Source organism: Armigeres subalbatus, chromosome 2 (assembly GCF_024139115.2).
Source record: "Armigeres subalbatus isolate Guangzhou_Male chromosome 2, GZ_Asu_2, whole genome shotgun sequence".
Classification (NCBI taxonomy): Eukaryota; Metazoa; Arthropoda; class Insecta; order Diptera; family Culicidae; genus Armigeres; species Armigeres subalbatus.
Genome location: NC_085140.1, coordinates 266,047,182 through 266,069,631, shown reverse-complemented (window position 1 = coordinate 266,069,631; position 22,450 = coordinate 266,047,182). Strand labels below are relative to the sequence as shown.

At 38.2% G+C, this 22,450-nt stretch overlaps 1 protein-coding gene across 2 annotated transcripts in view; it reads right to left on the bottom strand.

Moving 5' to 3' along the window:
• Positions 1 to 2,342: 2,342 nt before the first annotated feature.
• LOC134212183 (serine-rich adhesin for platelets-like) overlaps positions 2,343 to 22,450 on the bottom strand; it is a 58,094-nt gene continuing 37,986 nt past the window's right edge. Inside the window, exons 6-7 of one of the 2 annotated variants that reach the window (XR_009979210.1) lie at positions 7,156 to 7,784; positions 2,343 to 7,020 (exon numbers count right to left, since the gene is read on the bottom strand). Coding sequence is in view for 1 of the 2 variants with exons in the window: in XM_062689812.1 (XP_062545796.1) it covers positions 7,729 to 7,784 (56 nt within the window). In the remaining variant the exon portion in view is untranslated. Of the gene's footprint in view, positions 7,785 to 22,450 lie in introns of both variants that reach the window. The other variant, XM_062689812.1, reaches the window with a different exon arrangement.

Here is a 22,450-nt window from a genome sequence, read left to right as displayed (position 1 = left end):
TGGTCAACACCTGTGGCAGTTTGTGCCCGAAAATGGCAACAATCCGATCTACAATTTTCAAATAACTTTTTGAATAAGTACAAGTATAAGTATTCTAGACTTTTTCTTGGCCCCTTGTAGACGGTTCCAAAAGGCTCAGAGAAACCGAAAGGGCAGTCAAAGTTAAGACCAAATCATTCGACTTGTTTATTTGAGATAGAAGAAAGATTAGATTTCTTGAAATTTCTCCGCCATAGACCTTTAGACTTTATGGTCGGTTTGTTATTATTTGGCCATGTAACGAATAAAATTGTTCTGTTTCCCATACCGTGATTCTTGATTCTGGCGCCCTTGGTGGGGCCAACCCGGCCAACCCCACGCTACGGCGCTGAGTGGCTCGTACCCGATCCAACAGAGAGCGGTACAGTGTAGCAAGGGCAGAAGAGAAACGAATCCACCGCAGAAAAAAAGCAACACGAAGAGAGTGTGATAGCTGAAGCGCAGGAGAACATGGATAGAAACGATATGCGGAGGTTTTACGCAACTGGCAATGGCGCGCGGCATAAGGCTGCGCCAGTGCCCGCAGTGTGCAATGACCGAGACGGGAATTTGCTGACAGACAAGACTATGGTGGCAGCCAGGTGGATGGAGAACTTCGAAGATTTGTTGAATGGTGAAAATGAAGGTGTATTAAGGAGAAGGATGGACATAGTCGGCGACGGTCAAGCTGTGGAACCACCAACGCTGGACGAGGTTAAGAAGGCTCTAAACGAGCTGAAAAACAGTAAAGCTGCTGGGAAGGACGAGATCCCGGTCGAGCTTCGCAAACACGGATGTGAGCAGCTGCATCAATCAATCCACCACATTATCCAGAAAATATGGGAGGATGAAGAGCTGCCTGTCGGCTGGTTGGATGGCCTCATATGCCCAATCTATAAGAAAGGGCACAAACTGGAGTGTGCCAATTACAGAGGGATCACACTTCTGAACTCGGCGTACAAAATCCTGTCGCGTATCCTGTTTAACAGACTGAGACCGCTTGAGGAGTCCTTCGTCGGCGAATACTAGGCAGATTTTCGTGAGGGCCGATCAACGACGGATGAGATGTTTAGCCTGCGGATGATCCTTGATAAATTCCGGGAGTACAACTTGCACAGTCACCATCTGTTCATTGATTTCAAAGCAGCGTACGATTCAGTGAAGAGAAATGAGCTGTGGCAGATAATGTCCGAACATGGTTTTCCGGCGAAACTGATTAGTCTGACAACCCCGTTTGTGACCTTAGACTGATTGAAGCAGGATGATGCACTTTCGAATTTATTGTTCAACATTGCACTCGAAGGCGCTATTAGGAGATCTGGCGTGCAGAGGAACGGCACTATCATCACACGGTCGCATATGCTCCTGGGTTTTGCGGACGACATCGACCTTATTGGAATCGATCGCAGAACAGTAGTGGAGGCTTTTGTTCCATTGAAGAGGGATACGGCGAGGATAGGCTTAAACATTAACACTACCAAGATAAAGTACATGGTTGCGGGTAGAGATAAGGTAAAACCTAGTGGTGTTGGTGCAGAGGTAGAGCTTGATGGGGATGTGTTTGAAGTTGTTAAAGAATTTGTTTACCTTCGAACGCTTGTGACATGTGACAATGACGTTTCCCGTGAAGTGAAAAGACGTATTGCTGCTGCGAGTAGGGCCTTTTACGGATTACGTAACCAGCTTAGGTCCCGCAACATGCAGACGGAAACGAAGTTTGCTGTATACAAAACTCTGATTCTACCAGTGGTTCTTTATGGACATTAAAAGAGAGGAGAGCTTTCGAGGTTTTCGAGCGAAAAGTGCAGCGTACAATACTCGGAGGGAAACTAGAAAATGGTATGTGGCACAGACACATGAATCATGAGCTGTATCAAGTATACAAAGAAAATATTGTGAATCGTATAAAATACGGCAGACTTCAGTGTGATGGTCACTTAGTGCGAATGTCGGAAGAAAGAATGGCGAAAACAATATTCAACAGTGAACCAGATAGGGGCCGGCGACTTCGTGGAAGGCCACGAACACGCTGGCTGCGCGCGGTGAAATCAGACCTGGGGACCCTGAACGTTCGGAAAAACTGGAGGAACATCGCCCAAGACCGACGATTATGGAGCTCTACAATACGCCAGGCATAGGTATTCTCAAAGTGAGAAGTCGAAATTCAAATTTGAACAGCAGAGAATCAAATTTTTATGAAAATGCGTGCTTTTGTGAATTAAAACTTGTTTATCTAAAAAGACTGGACATGTTACAGAAAATTTGAATATGTATCTGATTATTGGATAGTGTTTTTTCGGATGCTAAAAATAATAATCAAGCTATTCATAATTTTATCATTGTTATTTATTATTTATATGCATTTAATTATTATCCAGATTTTGTGTATTTTTAAAATAAAACAACTTTTCATTTTCTTTTAACACAATTTTACGATATATCTATTCAACAATATTTATATAGAGCTTAGATTATTAACCTGTCCACAAACAAATCTACAAATATTACAAATTTTTTACTTAATGTTTACTTTTTGCTCATTGTTTTTTTTCCTCATTTTTCTTTATGTTTTTATTCAATATTACTATATATATAGTTTGCTTCTACTTTTTACTTTTTTATATATATTTTATATTCTGTATTTTTTGTTTGTGTCGTAAATGTATATCATTTTGCATTTTCCTTTTACTTTTCCGCTACGTCATACACTTACCCGATAAATTTACGCTATTTTACCGTGTATTTTCATCATCATTCCGTTCTCACTTCTGCGTGTATTTTTAAATGTATTTTTTTCGCCTCGTGAGTCTAATGTTATTTTACTTCGTGGCGAATTTTGTTTATTTATAAGAGGAAAACTTTACAATATTGGACTCTCTTTTAGAAAGCTCAAAGACAGAAAGCAACGAACAGAACGGATGGAAAAGTATTTCGCTCTTTTTCTGTTTATCTATGTTCATGTATAAGAAAAGAAGGAATGAATGCTCATACTCGTGACCCTACGAAGAAAGTGAACGTATGTTGAATGGTTGATCATGTTTCGTGTGTATGTGAGTGGTGAATTGGTGTAGGTGCGTGGGTTTTGAAACGACTCATGTGTGTGTGTGTTGGTGTGTTAATGCTCGTGATTAAGAGATGAGGATTACGCTAGAATATTAGGTTTACATGTGTATAATGTACAAATTATGTTTTGCTATAACACTTCAGCAGCAGCGTTTGGGAAGCAAATATACCTCTCGTCATTTCACAAATGTATGTTTGTGTGTGTAAGCCATTAAATTAAATAGAATATTTATAAATATTTTCATTTCAGTTGCGTTGAAACTTTTTTTTGTTGTTTTTCGTGTTGTGTTGATCTTAAAAATAGATTTTTATTTATTTTTTTCTTTTTGTCAACACCCATCTCCGGTCTCGTAATGGATGCAATAGTGTTTTTAACGCATTTAATGATATTTCGATCTCAATAAATTTAATTTGTAGTATTAATTTATTCAATAATTTATTTCTGATTCGCAGCATTTGCTTTGTATTCTATAATTATAAGAAATAGATACACGATCAGTAAATACAGAGCGTTGTTGAATTAATCTTTCAGTGAGTCGTTCAATTACTGCATACTAAACTAAACTTTTATGTCACCACGCATTTGTGTAAGTGTCAGGTTACGCTTCAGGATGTCCTATCATCCTTCCCATGCGTATTTTAAGTGAACATGAATGTATGAGGTGTGTATAGTAGTAGTAAGACGTGCATCTACAAGTATCTTACTTCTTCGAGACATGTGTAACATGTCAGAAGATGTACGCATTTAGTTGCTTTGCATCGCACATAATTTCTATAAACTGGGATGAGATGCTTAACTGATGATGATGTGCCTGTATGTTGAGTAAGTTTTGTCGTGGACTTGGTGGGAATCTAAATTAGATGGAGATAAACACGTAACGCTACTGAGACAAATCCCTGAATCCTTTAACGAAACAAACCTTGTAATGTCGCTTCTGTGCTTCGGTCCAGCTTGAACTTTACATCTTCATTTTTTTATATACAGATCTGGTCTGCCATTAGATTTTGATGTCAAAATGTTTCAAAGATTTATATACATATAAAATTAACAAATAACAGCTGTTGCGATAGCTCAAATGTATATCAAAACATTTAAATCTATTATTGCAAACTGTTTTTCTTTTACCGGCATCGCATTCCACGTCGAAGCATTTCCGCCTATAAGGGTACTAATCATAAAGTGTACCACACCAAAAAAAAATCCCACTCAGAAATTTAAAACATCGCCGGTATTCAAACCCACCTTCACCATGCTTTTGCTTGTAGCCACGCGTCTTGCCGCTATGCTACGGCGAGCGGCGTGAATAAGAACGATTATACACTGCAAGATTTTGTGTTCGACTTGGGTAAACATGTCCGATTGAACACAACAAGACAGTAATGAGAAAAGATATTCCAAAAAAGTATTTTCATTGGAAAACGAATTGAAAATTTTGCGATTAATATCCATCCAATACATCAATAATAACAAGGCACATATTTTTGCTATTGTTTCATCCGTATAGTTTAATATTAGACGAATATAAATTTATTAGATTGGTGCAAGTCAAAGTTAATTTAGCTAAAGTAAGTACTGATGTGTTACAAAGCATCGATATTTTGAATTGTATGTACACGAGCAGATACATTATACAAATGTCAGAAATTGAAAAGAAAAACGCCAACAAAAAGCGTTAGTTTTTTCGTCGTACTAGAAAATGTTACAAAAGTCTTACGGACTCGTACATCCCTTATCATAAATAAAAAATTGGATCACGGGCACTGGGTATGTAGAAAATTCATCCATAAAGTGTCAACTGCCTTCCTTATAGTAGGTTGCAGGAGCCGCGGAAGGAATTGGTTTTGAAATCATGGAACCATGCAAATATGGATGTCAAATTTCATGTTTTTCCAAGACAATGAATAAAGAATCTATATAAAAAAATACATTTTGATGACTATAAGACTCACTGGCCAATTTGTAACAGGTTCCAAGTGTTCTGCGAATATAACATTATTTCAGGATATATTGCCAAATCCCGGACAGTTTTGACCGAAATGCCGATATCCTTGCGAATTCCTGATGCATTCTTGATCTGCCGCCGGCAATGGTTGGTAAATTATTTCTAGTTTCTGGGGAAATTAGCAAACACCTTACTGAATGTAAGAAAAATTTGTTTGCCTTTCTCGTACAAAAAAGTTGTACGGAAAGGCTATTCTTCTTCTTACTGGCATTACATCCCCCACTGGGACATTACCGCCTTGCTGCTTAGTGTTCATCAGGCACTTCCACAGTTATTAACAGCAAGGTTTCTAAGCCAAGTTAAGTTACCATTTCTGCATTCGTATATCATGAGGCTAACACGATACTTTTATGCCCAAAGAAGTCGAAAAAAAATCCAATTCGAAATTTCCTGGACCGGACAGAGAATCGAAGCCAGCCACCTTCAGCATGGTCCTGCTTTGTAGCCGCGCATCTTACCACACGGCTAAGGAAGGCCCCAAAAAGGCTATAATTGACTTCGAAAAGATTGTTTAGATGGCTCGGAGATCCATAGTGTTGATTCAACATTGACAAACTGAGAAAATATCTGTCGGTCCCTATGTAGGTGTGTACACAAAAACTAAGAAAAACATTGACCAACTTTTTTAAGTGTAGTAATTCTCAACCGATTTGCTCGCAAAACAATGCATTCGGCAACAGGGAGCGTGTCTTCATGCAATGAAGGGCATAGAAAAGCTTTCAATGTATAACTGAATAAATGCTAGTTCAACACAAGTTGAAAAGCATGCCAAGTTTCAGTTGGAATGTACAGTTTTAGAAGAAGAATTAATATTTGTTCTCACTTTACAGATTTTTTTCTTTCAATAGTTTTTTTGTGAAACTACTCAACGAAGTACTCAGAATGCAAATGCTAGAACAATATTTTCTTGTCACTGAGTGCAGTCTCATGTATAACCCATATAAACTGTAAGATAGGAATATTCTGTGGTAAGGTAAATTGAATATGAATACCTTTGGTATATCCAGTGATGAATTTTAAATTCATCGACACACAGAGTCGGGAATAGGGAAACCCTACTTCAAAATCGAACAAAATACTTTTCGTACAGTAATGTTATTTGCTTGACATTTGTTAATCTTAATTCGTGCGAATCGACGTGTCGATCGGACGAAATGATTATGATCTTATAATGATATTATGGATCATCCGCATAATGCTGAAACACGCATCAACTCTGTAGTTATTAGATAAAATATGTAAAAAAAAGTTGTCCATCATGTAGCGAGCATTGTGAGAATTTTTTTTTTCACGCTGAAGAACAGGGATGAATGATATTATTGAATTGGCGAACTCTGTCGTCACCGGTTCGAATCTTCCATATATGCTATGAAAACCTTTGGACGATCTGCGCTGAATTCAATTTCACGAGAATTTTATAATAAAAATACGTATAATAAAAAAACGTAAGCATCAAAATCAGTAGCAAACCATAGTCGATCAAGTATTTTCAATCGTCCAGCTTATGATAATTACTCAATAGTCAAACGCAACGCAACGCTTCATTTTACACACATTTGTTCCGAAACGGCCCGCTTCACGAAATAATTGCTTCCAAACTCATCTATTTTATACAAGTTATTTACAGGATACGACGAAAAATCTTTTTGCGTCGTGAAACTATTTCTTCAGCAGTTGATAATGTAGAACAGTTTAAACCCGAATTCATGTTTTCTATTTTGTAAATAATACAAAACAAGATCAAAATATGAAAAAATGTGTGATAGTTTACAATTTAAACGAATAGAAAATACTGAAAATAAATATATTGCAAAACAAATCTTTCTACTTGTATAATAGTACCTCACAATACGGCATCATTGATGAAACTTAATTTCATGATTGCATCAAAAATTGTTTCACATACTTTAGACAACTTAGTTTAATCATTTTCGTCCTGTAATAATAAAAAAAGAAACGAAAAAATAGAAACTGAATGGTAACCCATTTCAGCAACCATTCAGTAGTCGCTTTGTATGTAAATAAAACTATTAAACTGTTCCCGTTATCATCAGTAGAGAGAAATAGTTACCACAGATATCTCCAGATTACTGTCGTCATCCGACGATACAAACTCATCCAAGCTGCAATCGCTGTTGGTCGTGAGGATGATTTCGCTTGCATAGGAATCCTCATCTTCGCCAGCACCCCCACTGGTGCTGATACCGTTGTTTGCATTGTGCTTAGAACGGGTCGCCCTCCCGTTGAATTGCGCCTCAACTACCGCCCTTCTGCCATTGCTGCATACGTTCTCTGTCGCACCGACCAATGCCGGTTCCGCACCGCTGGTCGAAAGAGGATCTACCTCTTCGCTGAACAACGGGTCGTCACAGACACTTGACTCTTTGCTGCTTTCGTCCTCAACAACACCGCTCTCACCAGCATTTACATCGACGACAACGTTGCTATCGTTGTTGTTGTTGTTGTGCTCTTCGGGCTCATCACTGCTATCGTCAAACTCGTCGTCAGATTGTTCGAAAAAGTGCGAATAGAGGAAACGGCGTTTTTGTCGCTGGTGCGAATCGTACAGCTGACGAATGCTGCGACGACGACCGTCCGAGAGAAGGTCGCTGCAGTTACTCTCGGCTGAGGCGCAAGCGATTGGTCACTTACTGTCGCGGGATATCCTTCTTCGGCGACCTTCAGTGGTAGTTTCCAAGCCTGGAAATTGGAGTAAATAATTAATAAAATCGTTAATTCGAGATAGAGATAGTCGAACAGTAACAAATGCAAACATCATTAACATAAGGTGAAGACAAAGAAATTTGTAGTAACCATATGGAAAAGCTAATAGGGTATAAGACTCAAACCTTAGCCTATTATGCTGTGGTTGAGCACATTTATCGATTTGAAGATCTTACCGAAATTTTGCCACCGAACGGCTTTCTTACGTTTGGTTATTACGCTAGTATTCAAAAACAACAATAATGGTTCAAAAGCTATTATTTAATCCATTAAAAGTTTTGTGCGAAATGGACTTTATGTTCGGCCAATTTTCCTAATCTCGGCTCTGGTGTTGGACGCTTTTTCGGCCCATGAAATATTTGAATCATCCATAGAAGCTTGCCGAAATCTGATGGTAATTCTTGTTATTCTTGTTATACTCAACGTATCCCCGGGCCGTGGCCAATCTACGTTGTATGACATTAGGCAATACGTTTACACTGCTGGCTTAAATTTTCAACGTGACGATTAATTTATAGAACTCATGAAATCAATGTGAACTCGACTCGTGGAAAACTTATTCCAGGTTATCCGAGGCTTGTGATAGACCCTTTATCACAACGGACCTTTCCATCCACTGACTGGTAGGCTCGAGTGTCCCGTCCTCTGCTTCAGACCCATAAGGGGTCCGAAACAGTTCAGTTTCAGGGTAGTAAAATTGTGAGATAATAGAAGATAGAGGAGGAGAGTATGGAGCGGCTTGTTGACCGCTTCCGGCTCTAGCGACTGCTATGGAACCTTTTTATTAGAGAAATGTTTGTAGAGATAGAAACGGTTGTGTTTATGTTCATAATAGACAGTGTTTAGATGTTTAGACAGTTCGGGATCGCTACGATGGAGTTTATTATAGCTTAGATGATTTATACTTATGGTGAAAGGGAAATGATTGAAATCCGTTTTCTGGTGATTGTCGCTTCTTGTATGTACGTGATAGAGGTACGTGCAGTTTGGGATTAGTGTGATCACGTTGGTTTAAGTTTGGAAACATAAAATAGAAAAGGAGGGAGCAGAAGGGGTGGGGGAACAAATACCTAACCATTTGACGCAGAAAGATTAAAATAATTAAACTGAATTAAAATAAATCAATTAAATTTTACAATATTACTGATTACTGATAATTAAGTAAAGTGCTGATAACCTATGCTACTAAATAAAGCTCGTGATTAAAAAATGGAGGTTGGCTCATCAAAATATAATATTATTCTAGATATTCTCTTAAGTATGAAAACTGAATCCTAACTATCCCGAAACTGCTTTCACCATGCTGCCGCCCAGAGCACAGCCGCCTCTGCCACTCATAGGCAATGTCCCTCCCGCCTTGACAGCCTCCAGAAGTATCTACCAAAATATTTGAGAACTAGAATGAATTATTAACATGTCCCGCCATTACATAAAATGATTTGTTCAAGCAAAGGCGTCATAGATGCGGGAACGACATCGCCATAAACGACACGGGACAACCATGCCCCACACGACAGTGCAACATTGCACCGAATCGGGGACCTCCTAACTTTTCTATGCAACGCAGAGTTTTACCCTCTCTTGCGTTATGTGATGTTGAAAATAAGCTCCTAATCATTTGATGGCAAAAATAAAAATAAAATAAAAAAATCAAACAAAATTTAAATATTCTAGCTAAATTTTACTATTTTGGTCGAGCATGGGTCAGCCGCCTGACACCCGCGTTGAAAAATATGTTCCATGCGTGCCCCCACATAAAATAATAACGCGTGCTAATCACTAATGATACTAAAAGATTTAAATGGAATTAGGTATTGTTCCCGCTTATCATTTTAGCACCCACTTGGCCGATACCCACTGCACTTTTCTTTCCCTTAGCACAAACAATTAACCATCATTTGTGATATTTAAACGGAATATTATTGGGAATTCTGAAAAGGCAGACAATCAATGCAGTTAGATTGCCAGGTAATACGTGCACATCGTAGCACTGGTGATGCATCACAATCGTATATATATACAGGAGTATATGCACTATATGCTGACATTGACCGGAAGATTAGATAAGCATTTCCCCCCTTGCCGAAATCTGATGGTAATGGGGGATTATTTAAAATTCCGAAGCAGCCTGTCTATACTGCTACTTTTGACCCATGTTGCAGTAAGACATTCCCGCCATTGCCTAAAACTGATGTTACAACGAAACATCAGTCAAGGAATATCTCTGAGCAGAAAACTGCTACTCGCACTTCCAAGAAAAGAATCTCGTCCAAGCGAGGATTGATATCCTTTAAGGACCTTGTGGATCGTATTTTGAACTTATTCAATATTCCGAATTCATTGAGGCCAATCATTGACCTCTTTATTCCAACAGTTGAAAGTTATCTGAAGCAATTGACTGTTTCATGGCCCCTTCTTGCAGGACTTGTATCTTTCGATGGATAATACGGCCATACAAGATACAATCACTGTGCTGCAGTGGAACTGTCACAGTCTGAAACATAAATTGGACGTGTTTAAGTTTTTAATTCGCAACTCCGATTGCGATATATTTGCACTCTGTGAAACATGGCTTTCTTCTGAAGATGAAATCAACTTCCACGATTTTAACATTATTCGCCAATGTCACACTTTCTACAGAGAATTCCCATTCCGACTGTTAATGGTTTAGAAATCGTCGCTTGCCAAGTAAATGTAAAGAATAAAGACCTTTGCATAGCTCCAGTGTATATTCCCCCAAATGCTTCACTTAATCGTCGGCATTTTTGAAGCGCAGTCTCTCTTTTATCATCCCCAGTTTTAATACTGGGTGATATGAATGCACATGGTATTGCATGGGGCGAAACTAGAGACGATAACAGAGCGCCTATTTTCTATGATTTGTGCGACGATTTCAACTTGAATATTTTGAACACAAGCGAAGTAACTCGAATAGGACCTCAAGGTCAGGAAAGTCGAATAGATCTGTCTTTATGCTCTAATTCACTATCATTAGATTGCACGTGGAAGGTAATCCAAGATCCCCATGGTAGTGACCACATGCCGATAGTCACCACAATCAAAAGCGGCTATCAACGATCAGTGCCAGTTAATGTTCCTTTCGACCTCACGAAAAACATTGACTGGCAAAAATTTACATCGGCGGTAAAAATTGGTATTGAATCAGTCTTGCAAAATGTCGTGACCATCACCAGATGATCAGATATGAAAACAAAAACCACCACGCTTTTAAACGATGTTCTTTACTGACAATCACTGCAAGCGCATCGTGACATGTAGAAGCTGACACGTGAGTACCTTCGGTAAGCGTGACACCCAGATTGACAACCACAAGCTGAGAGCCATAAAGAGCATCAGGTCGGTCAGCTGTCAAAAGTGCAGGTGAGCACCGTTATTGATTGATTTTGTTGTCGTTTGATTGGACTGACGTCGTTTTTAATTGATAAATTGGATAAATCAATAGTTAAATTAAGGGTTCATTCACAAATTACATAACGCTAAAATGGACCTGGGGCTGACAGCCCCAACCCACCCTCTCGTAACGTATTTTGTATGGGAGGGTTCTGAAATTTGTATGGGCCGTATTTGTGAACGGCTCTAACTAAGTTTTTACGAATTTGATCCAGACTATCTTTTGAAAAAGGCCAAATTTTTTTTATTGATTTTTTCAAATGGATACAATCAAAAAACGACGCATCCTACAAAAAATGTTGTATGGGTGACTATCGCAAAATCAGTCAAAGTTTCTAATAAAGATATCGGAAACAATTCAAATTGAGCCCTACACTGAAAAAAATCAGTTTTAACAGTTTCAAAAATTAAAACTCGATTTGCGAAAAAACGCTTTTTGATTTGTATGAAATTGTGTCTCAAGATAGGTGATTTTGTTTCCTACCAACCATCCATACATCGCAAGCTGGAGGAAAAAGTTTTTCTAACAAAAACTTTTTCTTGTCGAAATTATTTTCAGTGTATTTTTATCCGTTGCGATTAGTTACGACCTAAATATTGTACTCTGCTTGACTGTACAGGAATATTTAAATATATGTATGTATATGTTAAATCCAATGGCACTCCTTGACACTGAGAAAAAAAACCAATTCCGACAAGAAAATTTTTGTTAGAAAAACTTTTTCCCTTAAAAGTGTCAAGCTTGCGATGTATGGACGGTTGGTAGGAACATAATCACCTATCTTGAGACACAATTTCATACAAATCAAAAAAGCGTTTTCGCAAATCGAGTTTTAATTTTTGAAACTGTTGAAACTGATTTTTTTTCAGTGTAGGGCTCAATTTGAATTGTTTCCGATATCTTTATTAGAAACTTTGACTGATTTTGCGATAGTCACCCATACAACATTTTTTGTAGGATGCGTCGTTTTTTAATTGTATCCATTTGAAAAATCAATAAAAAAATTGGCCTTTTTCAAAAGATAGTCTGGATCAAATTTGGAAAAACTATGTATGTACTTTTCTTTTAATAGCACCTCTTAAAATATTGCACAAAAGTCAATATAAACAATAAGAACACTTAAATGTTCCCAAAAATTCTATTTTGGCTTCATGCATTTTTATCACAGCAAAATCCATTAATTCCGCTAAGTGGATTATTCCATTGCTGTCGAGCGTTGATTTCGAACCAAACACCGCATAGGTCAAGTGATCATCACGATAGTCAAGATGACATGGATATGACAACCACAACATCAGGAAAGTTTTCCTATCATTCATGCTGGTGATCACAGGCAGAAGAAGTGAAGACATGGTGAGTGACCAAGCGCTAGTTGCTAAAATGTCACTTTCATGGTGATCGTTACACCAAGCATGTGAGATCCACATTGAGCATCACAATTGAGTGCTTGACACATGACCTGGATTTTGTTATTGTCACGCTTTGCGTGACTTGTACGGTGACACTTTGCAGCACTGTATTGAATCAACTGATGTTCTTCCACCGCTGGATGAATATCGATTCCTTACCGAATTAATTAAAAAAAAAACGCACTAGAAGCTCAGAAACGACGCGTTCCAAGTACATCTGTCATAAGAAGACCAGCCACTCCTGGATGGGATGATGAATGTACTAAGTTGTATTCTGAGAAATCTGATGCCTTCAAGGCCTTCCGTAAACACGGAAGGTCTGAGCTTTTCGAAGAGTATTTGGAGCTTGAAAGAAAGCTCAAACATCTTCTCAAGGCTAAAAAACGTAGCTACTGGCGACGTTTTGTTGAGGGACTATCACGAGAAACCTCAATGACAACACTTTGGAAAACGGTCCGCAACATGCGGAACCGCATTGCCACCAATGAGAGTGAAGAATGCTCCAACCGATGCCACTATAGGATTTCGGGCGGTCATTAATCGAAAATGTCATGTCTTCCGAATTATTTTAAAATATTTTCTCTCCATTGTCAATACTCTAATTAAGAGAAATTCTGAATTTGAAGTCTCTAGGTGCACTAGTTCCAAAGATATAAGGTGGCAAAGTCAGAAATGGGTAAAAAGTTAGCAAATTTTCTGAAAAAATATTTTATTTTCAACTATTTATTGAAATATTTTTTAAATGTTTTTCTTCAATGTTAATACATCATTACAAAGGTTATTGTATAAGCTTTTAAATGGTGTGCAAAAACTAATGGTTACACTGTGAAAAAATTGAAAAATGCGGAAGCAATATTTTTTCCAAAAACGACGCTATTTTCAACTTTGATAGTGAAGAACTTTTTTCCTCAGGAATCCCCGGGTTCTTTTATGATACACATCAAGGACAAAGCTTCGACTAAAATGTCCTGAAAGAATTTCTTGCCAGTATTTGCAATTAACAGAGTTAAGTCACTCTGATTTTTTTCATTTGTTTTTTACCGTGTTTTGCCTCTCTCGTACTCCAAGGTTAATGCTCATTCCAAAAACGAATGTTTGATAGAAGGCCCAGAGACCCCTAGTGGTATATATCAACTAACTCAGCGCGAAGAATTGAGGTGATATCTGTATGTGTGTATGCGCGTCTGTATGTATGTGCGCAAAAGAACGCAATCGCCATTTAGACACTTATTTGTGTCCGATTTTCTCGCAACAAGTTTCATTCGACGGGAAATCTAGTCCCATCGTTTCCTATTGAAAATGGGTCAGACTGAACTATGCGCTCAAAGGGTATGGTCAAAATACATTTATTGGTAATAACTTCGACTTTATTTATAACCATTTGAGCTCATTTAATTAACTTTTCAAAGGAGTAAATGAATAATGCAATGCAATGCAGCACAACGGTAACGGAAGGATTTAACAGTTCGCTCATATATTTCCTGTCAAATTTTACCGTTTCCGTCGCCATTCCGCTGAAATGCGTTTGGGGCTTGAGTGGTTTGAGTCATTCTCTAAACCTAATTTTCTGAGCTATTCATTAGTTACTGATGGAGAACTAAATATGAGATTTCATAATATGTAAATATTTATAAATCTCCTGGAATCAATAATTCCCGACATGTTTATTGCAAAAGTAAAGACGAACAATATCTTAGTTAGAACGGAGCGTATGAAATTCCTGCTAGTGTTCATGAATGTCTGGCTAATGGTAGGGAAATATTTATTCACTCATCTACACTTTGAGGTTCACTGGCTGAACAACCAGCGGAAAGTCAATATAAACAGTTGAAGAAATTTAGAACTCATAATGCAAGAAAATGATCAAGAGAGGCAAATGTTGACATTTTCCTTCGTGCCTTACATGAATCAGATCCATTTTAAGCTCGATTTGGATAACGAGGAGACGTTGGAAAAAAATTTTCACTTAGTTATTCTTATGCCATGCGTAATTTTGTAATATTTGAAGATTTTCAAAAGTTCTTTATCTTCTAATACTTTAGATGAATTTATCTCATCTTCCATCGTTGATGGAATTGAAGAAAATATCATTGAAGACTTAAACCTTGACACAGAAAAGAATGATGCTGTATATAACTTGTAGAAATCATGAAAACAAATCAAAAGTAATTCAAATAGTGTTGTTATTTAAATTAAAAGAATTTTGCTTTTCGGAAGAATGGAGCATTCTTACATTCCACAATGAATGTCCACATTTTTGAGAATATATTAATCTCATTTTTTGAATAACTTGTACACGTAAAATGTCATGGGATTGCGATTTCTAATTTGCTAATACCCTTTTTCAAAAGTTATTTTCAATTCTGATTATTTGATTAACATTTAATGCTTTATGATCCTTCAGATCCTAGTACTTTGTCAAACAAATTGTTCTAAATACAAATTGTGAGGCATGAGAGTGAGAACAAAAAATATCACGGAATGTCATGAAATTAATGTCATTTAACATGATCGCCGCCATAATGTCCATAAATTGCTGAACTTAGTTTTGTACAGCCCCTTCCTTCTCCTTAAGAAAACGCACGAAATTTCAACTTCCCAAATAGGTTTGCTTTGTCACGTTAATCGAACCTATGAAAAAATAATTACGTAATTCATAGACGATCCCCAAAGGGGGGGGGGTTGGAAATTGTATATTCATGCTATTTCGACCATACACAGCTAAAACTAAGTGGAAAATCACTTTAAAAGTCCAATTTTATTTTTGACCGCTCGCTTGTATGGGGATCCCCCATAGTGCGATGGATATTCAACTTCGCAAAAAAGGTCTGCCCAGATTCCGTACCAGCAGAACCGCTATTTCGAGAATCAGTCACTGATCCCGGTTCTTTGGGTAGACCATTCTCAATGCTGGAACTTTTTATGTCTCTTCTTTCATCAAACAATTCTTCTCCGGGATGCGATAATATGAAATTCAATCTTCTTAAAAACCTCCCAGATATCGCTAAAAGACGATTACTTGACCTGTACAACTGTTTCATGGAGTACAACATTGTGCCCCCAGAATGGCGACAGGTCAAAGTAATAGCTATTCAAAAGCCTGGGAAACCAGTGTCTGATCACAATTCATACCGACCGATTGCCATGCTATCGTGCATGAGGAAATTATTGGAGAAAATGATCCTTTCAAGAATTGACCATTGAGTCGAGCAAAATGCATTACTGTCAAATACTCAATTCGGTTTTCGAAAAGGTAAAGGAACAAATGACTGTCTAGCGTTGCTCTCTTCAGATATACAGCTGGCCTATGCGCACAAGGAGCAACTGGCTTCAGTTTTCTTGGATATTAAGGGCGCTTTTGATTCTGTTTCTATAGAAGTACTGTCGGAAAATTTGCACAGTAGTGGATTACCCATTATTTTGAATAATTTCTCGTACAATATGTTGTCAGCAAAACATAGGAACTTTACTCTCGGCACTCAGACAACCTCCAGAAATTGCTACATGGACCTTCATGTTCATGTTTAAGTCCCTTGCTTTATAATTTCTATGTTAAAGATATTGACAATTGTTTGGAAGGACAATGCACGCTTAGACAACTTGCAGATGATGCCGTGATCTCCCTAAGAGGTCCATGTGCAAATGTCTCGCAAAGACCATTGTAAAATTCCCTAAATAACCTGACTGTTTGGGCCAGACATTTAGGGATCGAGTTCTCTCCGCAAAAAACTCAATTGGTAGTGTTTACTAAGAAGCGGTACCCAGCTCAACTGAAACTAAAGCTGTTGAAAGATGACATAAACCAATCTTTATCTTCTAAATACCTTGGGGTATGGTTTGATTCCAAGTGTACCTGGAAAATCCATATTGATTATTTGTTAGAGAAATGCCGAAAAAGGATCCACTTCTCCGTTCTATCTCCGGAACTTGGTGGGGCGCTCACCCGGAAGACCTCATAAAACTGTATAAAACGACTATTCTCTCTGTTTTAGAGTATGGCTCTTTCTGCTTCCTCTCAGCAGCTGAGTGCCACCTAATCAAATTGAACGACTTCAATATCGCTGTTTGCGTATTGCTCTTGGCTGTATGCATTCAACGCATAACATGAGCCTGGAGGTGCTTGCTGGAGTCACTCTTTTAAAGCACCGTTACTGGGAGCTCTCACTTAGAATACTGATCAAATGTGGAACAAGTAACACACTTGTATTAGAAAACTTCGATAATATGCTTGAACTGGCTCATCGATCAAGATACCTGCGAGTCTATCTCAACTACATATCGTCAGATCTCTGTCTTCCATGTTATAATCCACCTCGAGTTCACTTCGTCAACGACAGTTCCTCAATTGAATACGATCTGTCCATGAAACACGCTATTCAAGGAATACCAGATCATCTTCGACAAATATCTATCCCTTCCATTTTTTCTGAAAAATATGAACATGTCAATTGCAATAACAGATATTTTACTGATGGTTCTCGCATTAACGGATCCACTAGCTTCGGTGTTTTCAACGTAAATTCAACCACCTTCCGAAAACTTCAGGAACCGTGTTCGGTTTATGTTGCTGAGCTGGCAGCAATTAACTTCGCTTTGGGGATAATTTCCAATCAGCCCGTAGACCATTATTTCATCTTCTCGGATAGTCTTAGTTCTATCGATGCACTCCGGTCGATGAAACCTGTTAAGCACGAATCTTACTTTCTTACAACTATAAGAGGGCAGATGCGTGATTTGAATCGAAAAGATCATTCAAGATTACCTTTGTATGGGTCCCATCCCATTGCCTAATCTATGGCAATGAGAAGGCGGACTCGCTAGCAAAGGTGGGCGCACAGGAAGGTGAAGTTTATGATAGACAAATCTCGAATAACGAGTTTTTCCCATTAGTCCGTCAGAGTACTCTTCAAAATTGGCAAATGATTTGGTCACACAATGAACTTGGACGGTGGACATTTTCCATAGTTCCTAAAGTTTCTGCGCGAGCGTGGTTCAGAGGTGAGGACTTAAGTCGAGGCTTCATTCGCACGATGTCGAGACTTATGTCCAATCACTATTCACTAAACACACATCTCTACAGAATAAACCTGGTCGATAGCAACCTATGTAGGTGCGGAGCCGGTTACGATGACATCGATCACGTAGATTGGTATTGCTCGGAAAATGACGCCTCCAGAGAACTACTATTGGATACCCTTGTGGCCCGAGGTATATAAGGTGGCCGGGATATAAGAGGTGTTTTGGGAGATCGCGATGTGATATATATGCAGGCCATCTATGCCTTCCTTTGCTTGGCTGACATCAAAGTTTAATGCCTATATTCTTCTCTTTCTCAGTTTTTTTCTTGTCCGATTCTGCTCTGGCCATCCGGAAGATGCTCCCTGACGAACCAAAATCGAGCACGACGCCACGCAAAATCGTTTTCAACGTTCAACGTCAAACGCCCGGATGAGCAGCTGAAATAACCTAAACCCAAATCCCTACCCCGTCCGTCCTGTATTAAGTTTTTAATCTTGAGTCGCCACGAGTATTATGGTCTATGTCCCTCCCAACTAACTGTTAAGATAAGATGATATACCATGTAAAAATATCATACTTGAGAATTGCGGCTCCGCAAAGTGTCACACACGACTGAGCCTACCAAATAAATGAACTGGTAAAAAAAAAAGTTCCAGTACTTTTCCAATTACATAAAATTTGTCCTAAATTCGCTACTGGATAAATATGTTACAAACAGGGTTTGCAAAAATCGCTCTCAATAGATAACGAACAACGATAAAAGAGAGGCAAAAACTGTTCCGAATCATAACAAGCCATGATAAAAAATTTATCAGACTTGTATACGAGTGCGAAAAAACAGAATTGGATTGGCAGCCCCCACAGAAAAATTATGATTCTCGCTTTGTTTTCGCTCATTTCGTGTTGGTTACTGCACAGCTGTGTAGAATAAGTAGAAATGCATCATCAGAGCCAGTGCTCCCCGAATTTGGAGCTTTCTAAAAGAAATTTATCATGGGGTATAGCCTCCCGAATCAGTTCTCTTTCACGACAACTTGCGAAAAAAGTCTCTCGCGGGATGCTACATATCGTATATGTATACAGAGATGATAAGTGAGAGACTTGCTCATTCTCTTTAGGATTCAATCCCTGGTTACAAATATTCATATTCTTTGCTTTTTCTTAACATTCTTTGCTTTTTTTTTGTTTCCTTGTTATTTTTTTTTATCCCCCCCCCCTCGTACATTTCAAGAGCTGTCGGACATAAAATAAATTTAATATTTGTATCGGCCTTATTGAATAATTTGCATGATGAGCCAACGTTGCATTTAGGCCTAACATTACCTCCCGTGACCCTATCATCTTCCAAAAGAAAGATGTTCTTGCTCATATACTGTCGCTCGCGAAAAGGGTTTCTATTGACTCTGAGAGAGGTTTCTGATGACATTAGCTTTTCATCTAATCAAATTGGATTTTTATTTCGCAGTGTTTGATTTCTTCTCAGAAACAACTTGGTCATTTTGGAGACGAACAAAGCAGAGTAAACGCCATTGAAGAGAGATCATTCTTCATGGCGGTACTACTCCCTTCCTCTTCAAATGGAAAATTTCCAGAAAAAGGTCGTTCGACTCATATCGTCCTGATTTCCCTCTGTTCGCTTAAAAAAAAAACAGATTAATCCACCTAGTGGTGATGGTGCCTTTCTCGCGCTAAAAGGTAATATATGTAGCCTTTACGCTTACACCTCGATGATGTACAAGAAAGGCAAAACAGTTACACCATCTGATGTTATGATAGAAAATTTACACTAGTAGACGACAGATGGCGCTGCCAAAAGTTTCTCGAATTTCCTATGTTCGAATTTTGACTTTCGGACAATTTCATAGTACTATGAAATTGCACGAAGAGCATACTTACGCCTAAATGCGTGCAACTCGAGCATCTTCATAGTACGATGAAACTCTTGTTGGGAGCAAGCCACGGATAAACTTCAAAAATATTCATAGATGCAAGGCATTTTTTTATAACACATTTTTGTTCTATGTGACTCATGTCTCATGACTATTATCTATTATCTATTTTTTGCAATTAGCAATGAATCGACTGCTTTGAGCGTGGTTACAGCGGCACACTAGGAGTTAACTTTCTGAAATCAGTATGGCGAAATGCATCTAAGGTTCGATTTCTCAAAATTAAGCACTTTAATCGAAAAAATATTTGGTAGGCGTAGTAGCGGACACCATCCCTCATACCGGTACCAAATAGTTTTTCATTAAAAGTTCCTAATTGTGAGAAAACCAGCGTTAGATGTCTTTCGCCATACAAATTTCGGGCGGTTAACTCTTGTTGGCTATTTTGTGCATATACTACTGCCTTTCTACGCATAGTTGTCCCATGTTAGTTTTTGTGGATTTTGACTTTTCATCATAGAGCAGTCTATTTTGATGTATACTTTTAGAAAACTCTAACAGATTTCGAACTTTGTTCGGAAAATCATTGAAAACAACATCAAGTCTATTTGTCCCATTGCTTAATTTCTACGCATAATTGTCTCGCCGTGATTAAATTCATCATTATGGCGGATTCTGTTATTTTATGGAGTAACACACATTGAAATAGCATTTTCTGTTTAGATCTTCCAATCTTAGCCTATTCCACTGGTTAATAGAGGGAAATTTGTGCAATACTCTTTCTTAGCGAAATAATCACTTCAACCACGTGGATGGTTCACTTCCATAGATAAAGCATGTGGAGACATATGTTGATCGCAGTAGTCATTCACGAAATCATGCACTGAACGGGGTTGATATGCGTAGAAACCACAAAACAAGTGCTCTATTTCTCGGCATAACTGTCCCGCCAAACTATTTTCATGATTGTTCTCGCAAATTCCATTTGTGGGTGAAAAATAAGAATGATTTTAATGAAATTAAGTCTTCTGAATGGTTCTGTGATGTAATAATCTTATATTTCATTCAGGTTATTCGTCAGCAATGAAAATTAGGATTCAATTTCAATTGCCACTTTCTCATTTGTCGTTTTTTGAATTTGGTACAAGTATGCGTAGAACGGCAGTATAGCGCCTGGATGTGGCTGCGGCGAGTAGAAAATCAGCCACTGCCAATAATTCATTGTTATGAAATTCAATAGTGATCAACAGTGTTTTAGTCTCTGTCGGATGCAACTTGTTGCAAGAAAATCGGTTAAGAGTTACTATGTGAAAAATTGGCTAATATTTTTAATGGCATTTTGTGCACACACATACACAAACACACATAAACGCACACACGGACGGACAGACATTTGTTCAGCTCGTCGAGCTGAATCGATTAGTATATAACACTATGGGTCTTCGGAACTCATCAAAAGTTCGTTTTCGGAGTGAAATGATAGCCTTTCGGTACAGCTTTGTTGTACGAGAAAGGCAAAAAGACACTCATAAAATAAAATATGAGAGTCGTGGGTTGGGATACTATGGAACGAGGTTACCTCCAATACATTTTTCGAAATCAATCATTTACCTACTCATGTCGTGTCATAGACCTTGAATAAGTCTAGGGTTGCGATCACACAGTGCTCGTCTCTGACAGGCATGTAGCTTTCAAGTTCAGCAAAGTGTGTATCGGTTGCGTAACCCGAGCGAAACGTGTGGTGCCGTTTATCGAGCCATCCTTTTCCTTCAAGCTCCGCAATTAGACGCCTATTAATTATAGGGGCGTAACTGTATAGATCGATTTCTCTTCGTCGATGTTTTCTTTTTATTATTGTACCGAATTGCGCTAGTTTGTCTATGATTTAATGGTTTGGTGTGATAAAAAATGATTGTATCTTGCACCAATAATCACGGTTGTAGCTTTTGGAACAATTAAGTTATTAACAAAAATCGATTAAGAGAAATCGATCAATACAGTTACTCCCCTATGAAACTAAGCGCGAGGCATATGACTTGTAAAACATCTGAACAAGAATAAATCAAATGCCACTTTGTAAACTGAATTAACTTGTTATTTCATAATGTACACAGTATTGTTGCACTGTCATTATATATTTTAAAACCCAGATTAATCTACCCAGCGGTGATGATGCCTTTCACGTTCAATGAGTCAGAATTTCGCGTCGAATGCAACTTTTTGCGAGAGTATTGTGCATTTAGACCAAACCTGTTTGTTTGACGCTGACGAACTGGCAACAACTTCCGACGAGATTCACACGGAAAAATAAAATAAATATGCAGCACTGCACGGTGTTATCTGTCACAGAATCGAGCTTGTTTTGTTGCTGGCGCCAAATTGAAGTTTGGAAGTCGATTTCCACACTTTCGAACGCTCTTCCGACAACGTGTTGGTGGCAAACTCAAATTTTGTTTTGACGTTCATGATGTCGGAAATAAGTTCGGAAGTAAAACGTCGGAAGTCGGAATACAATTTAGTGCTGGCGACCAGGGAATCAATATTCGAGCAACGCCTAACAATATACCTTTTGTCATCACCACAGTTTGTTACTGACAAACGCTCTTCGCAACAAGTCTTACAAGAATTTTTTCCATTGCAGATTCTGATATTTCCGAAAATACGATGCTATTTTCGGAATCAGAGTTAGATTCTCGTATATTTGCATAAAAGCAGAAATTACGATAGCATAAAACCGAAATTTGCTGTAGAGATAATGCAAAATAACTGGATGAAAAGTTAGCAACAAAATTGCATTCTTTATTGTTTCTAACAAAAATTTTCGGATCTTTGTCATTATTATCTTTGACAAAAACAAAGCTTTGTCGTTGATTCTCTTTGTTTCGCAAGCGCATTAAAAGAAAAATTGATTCC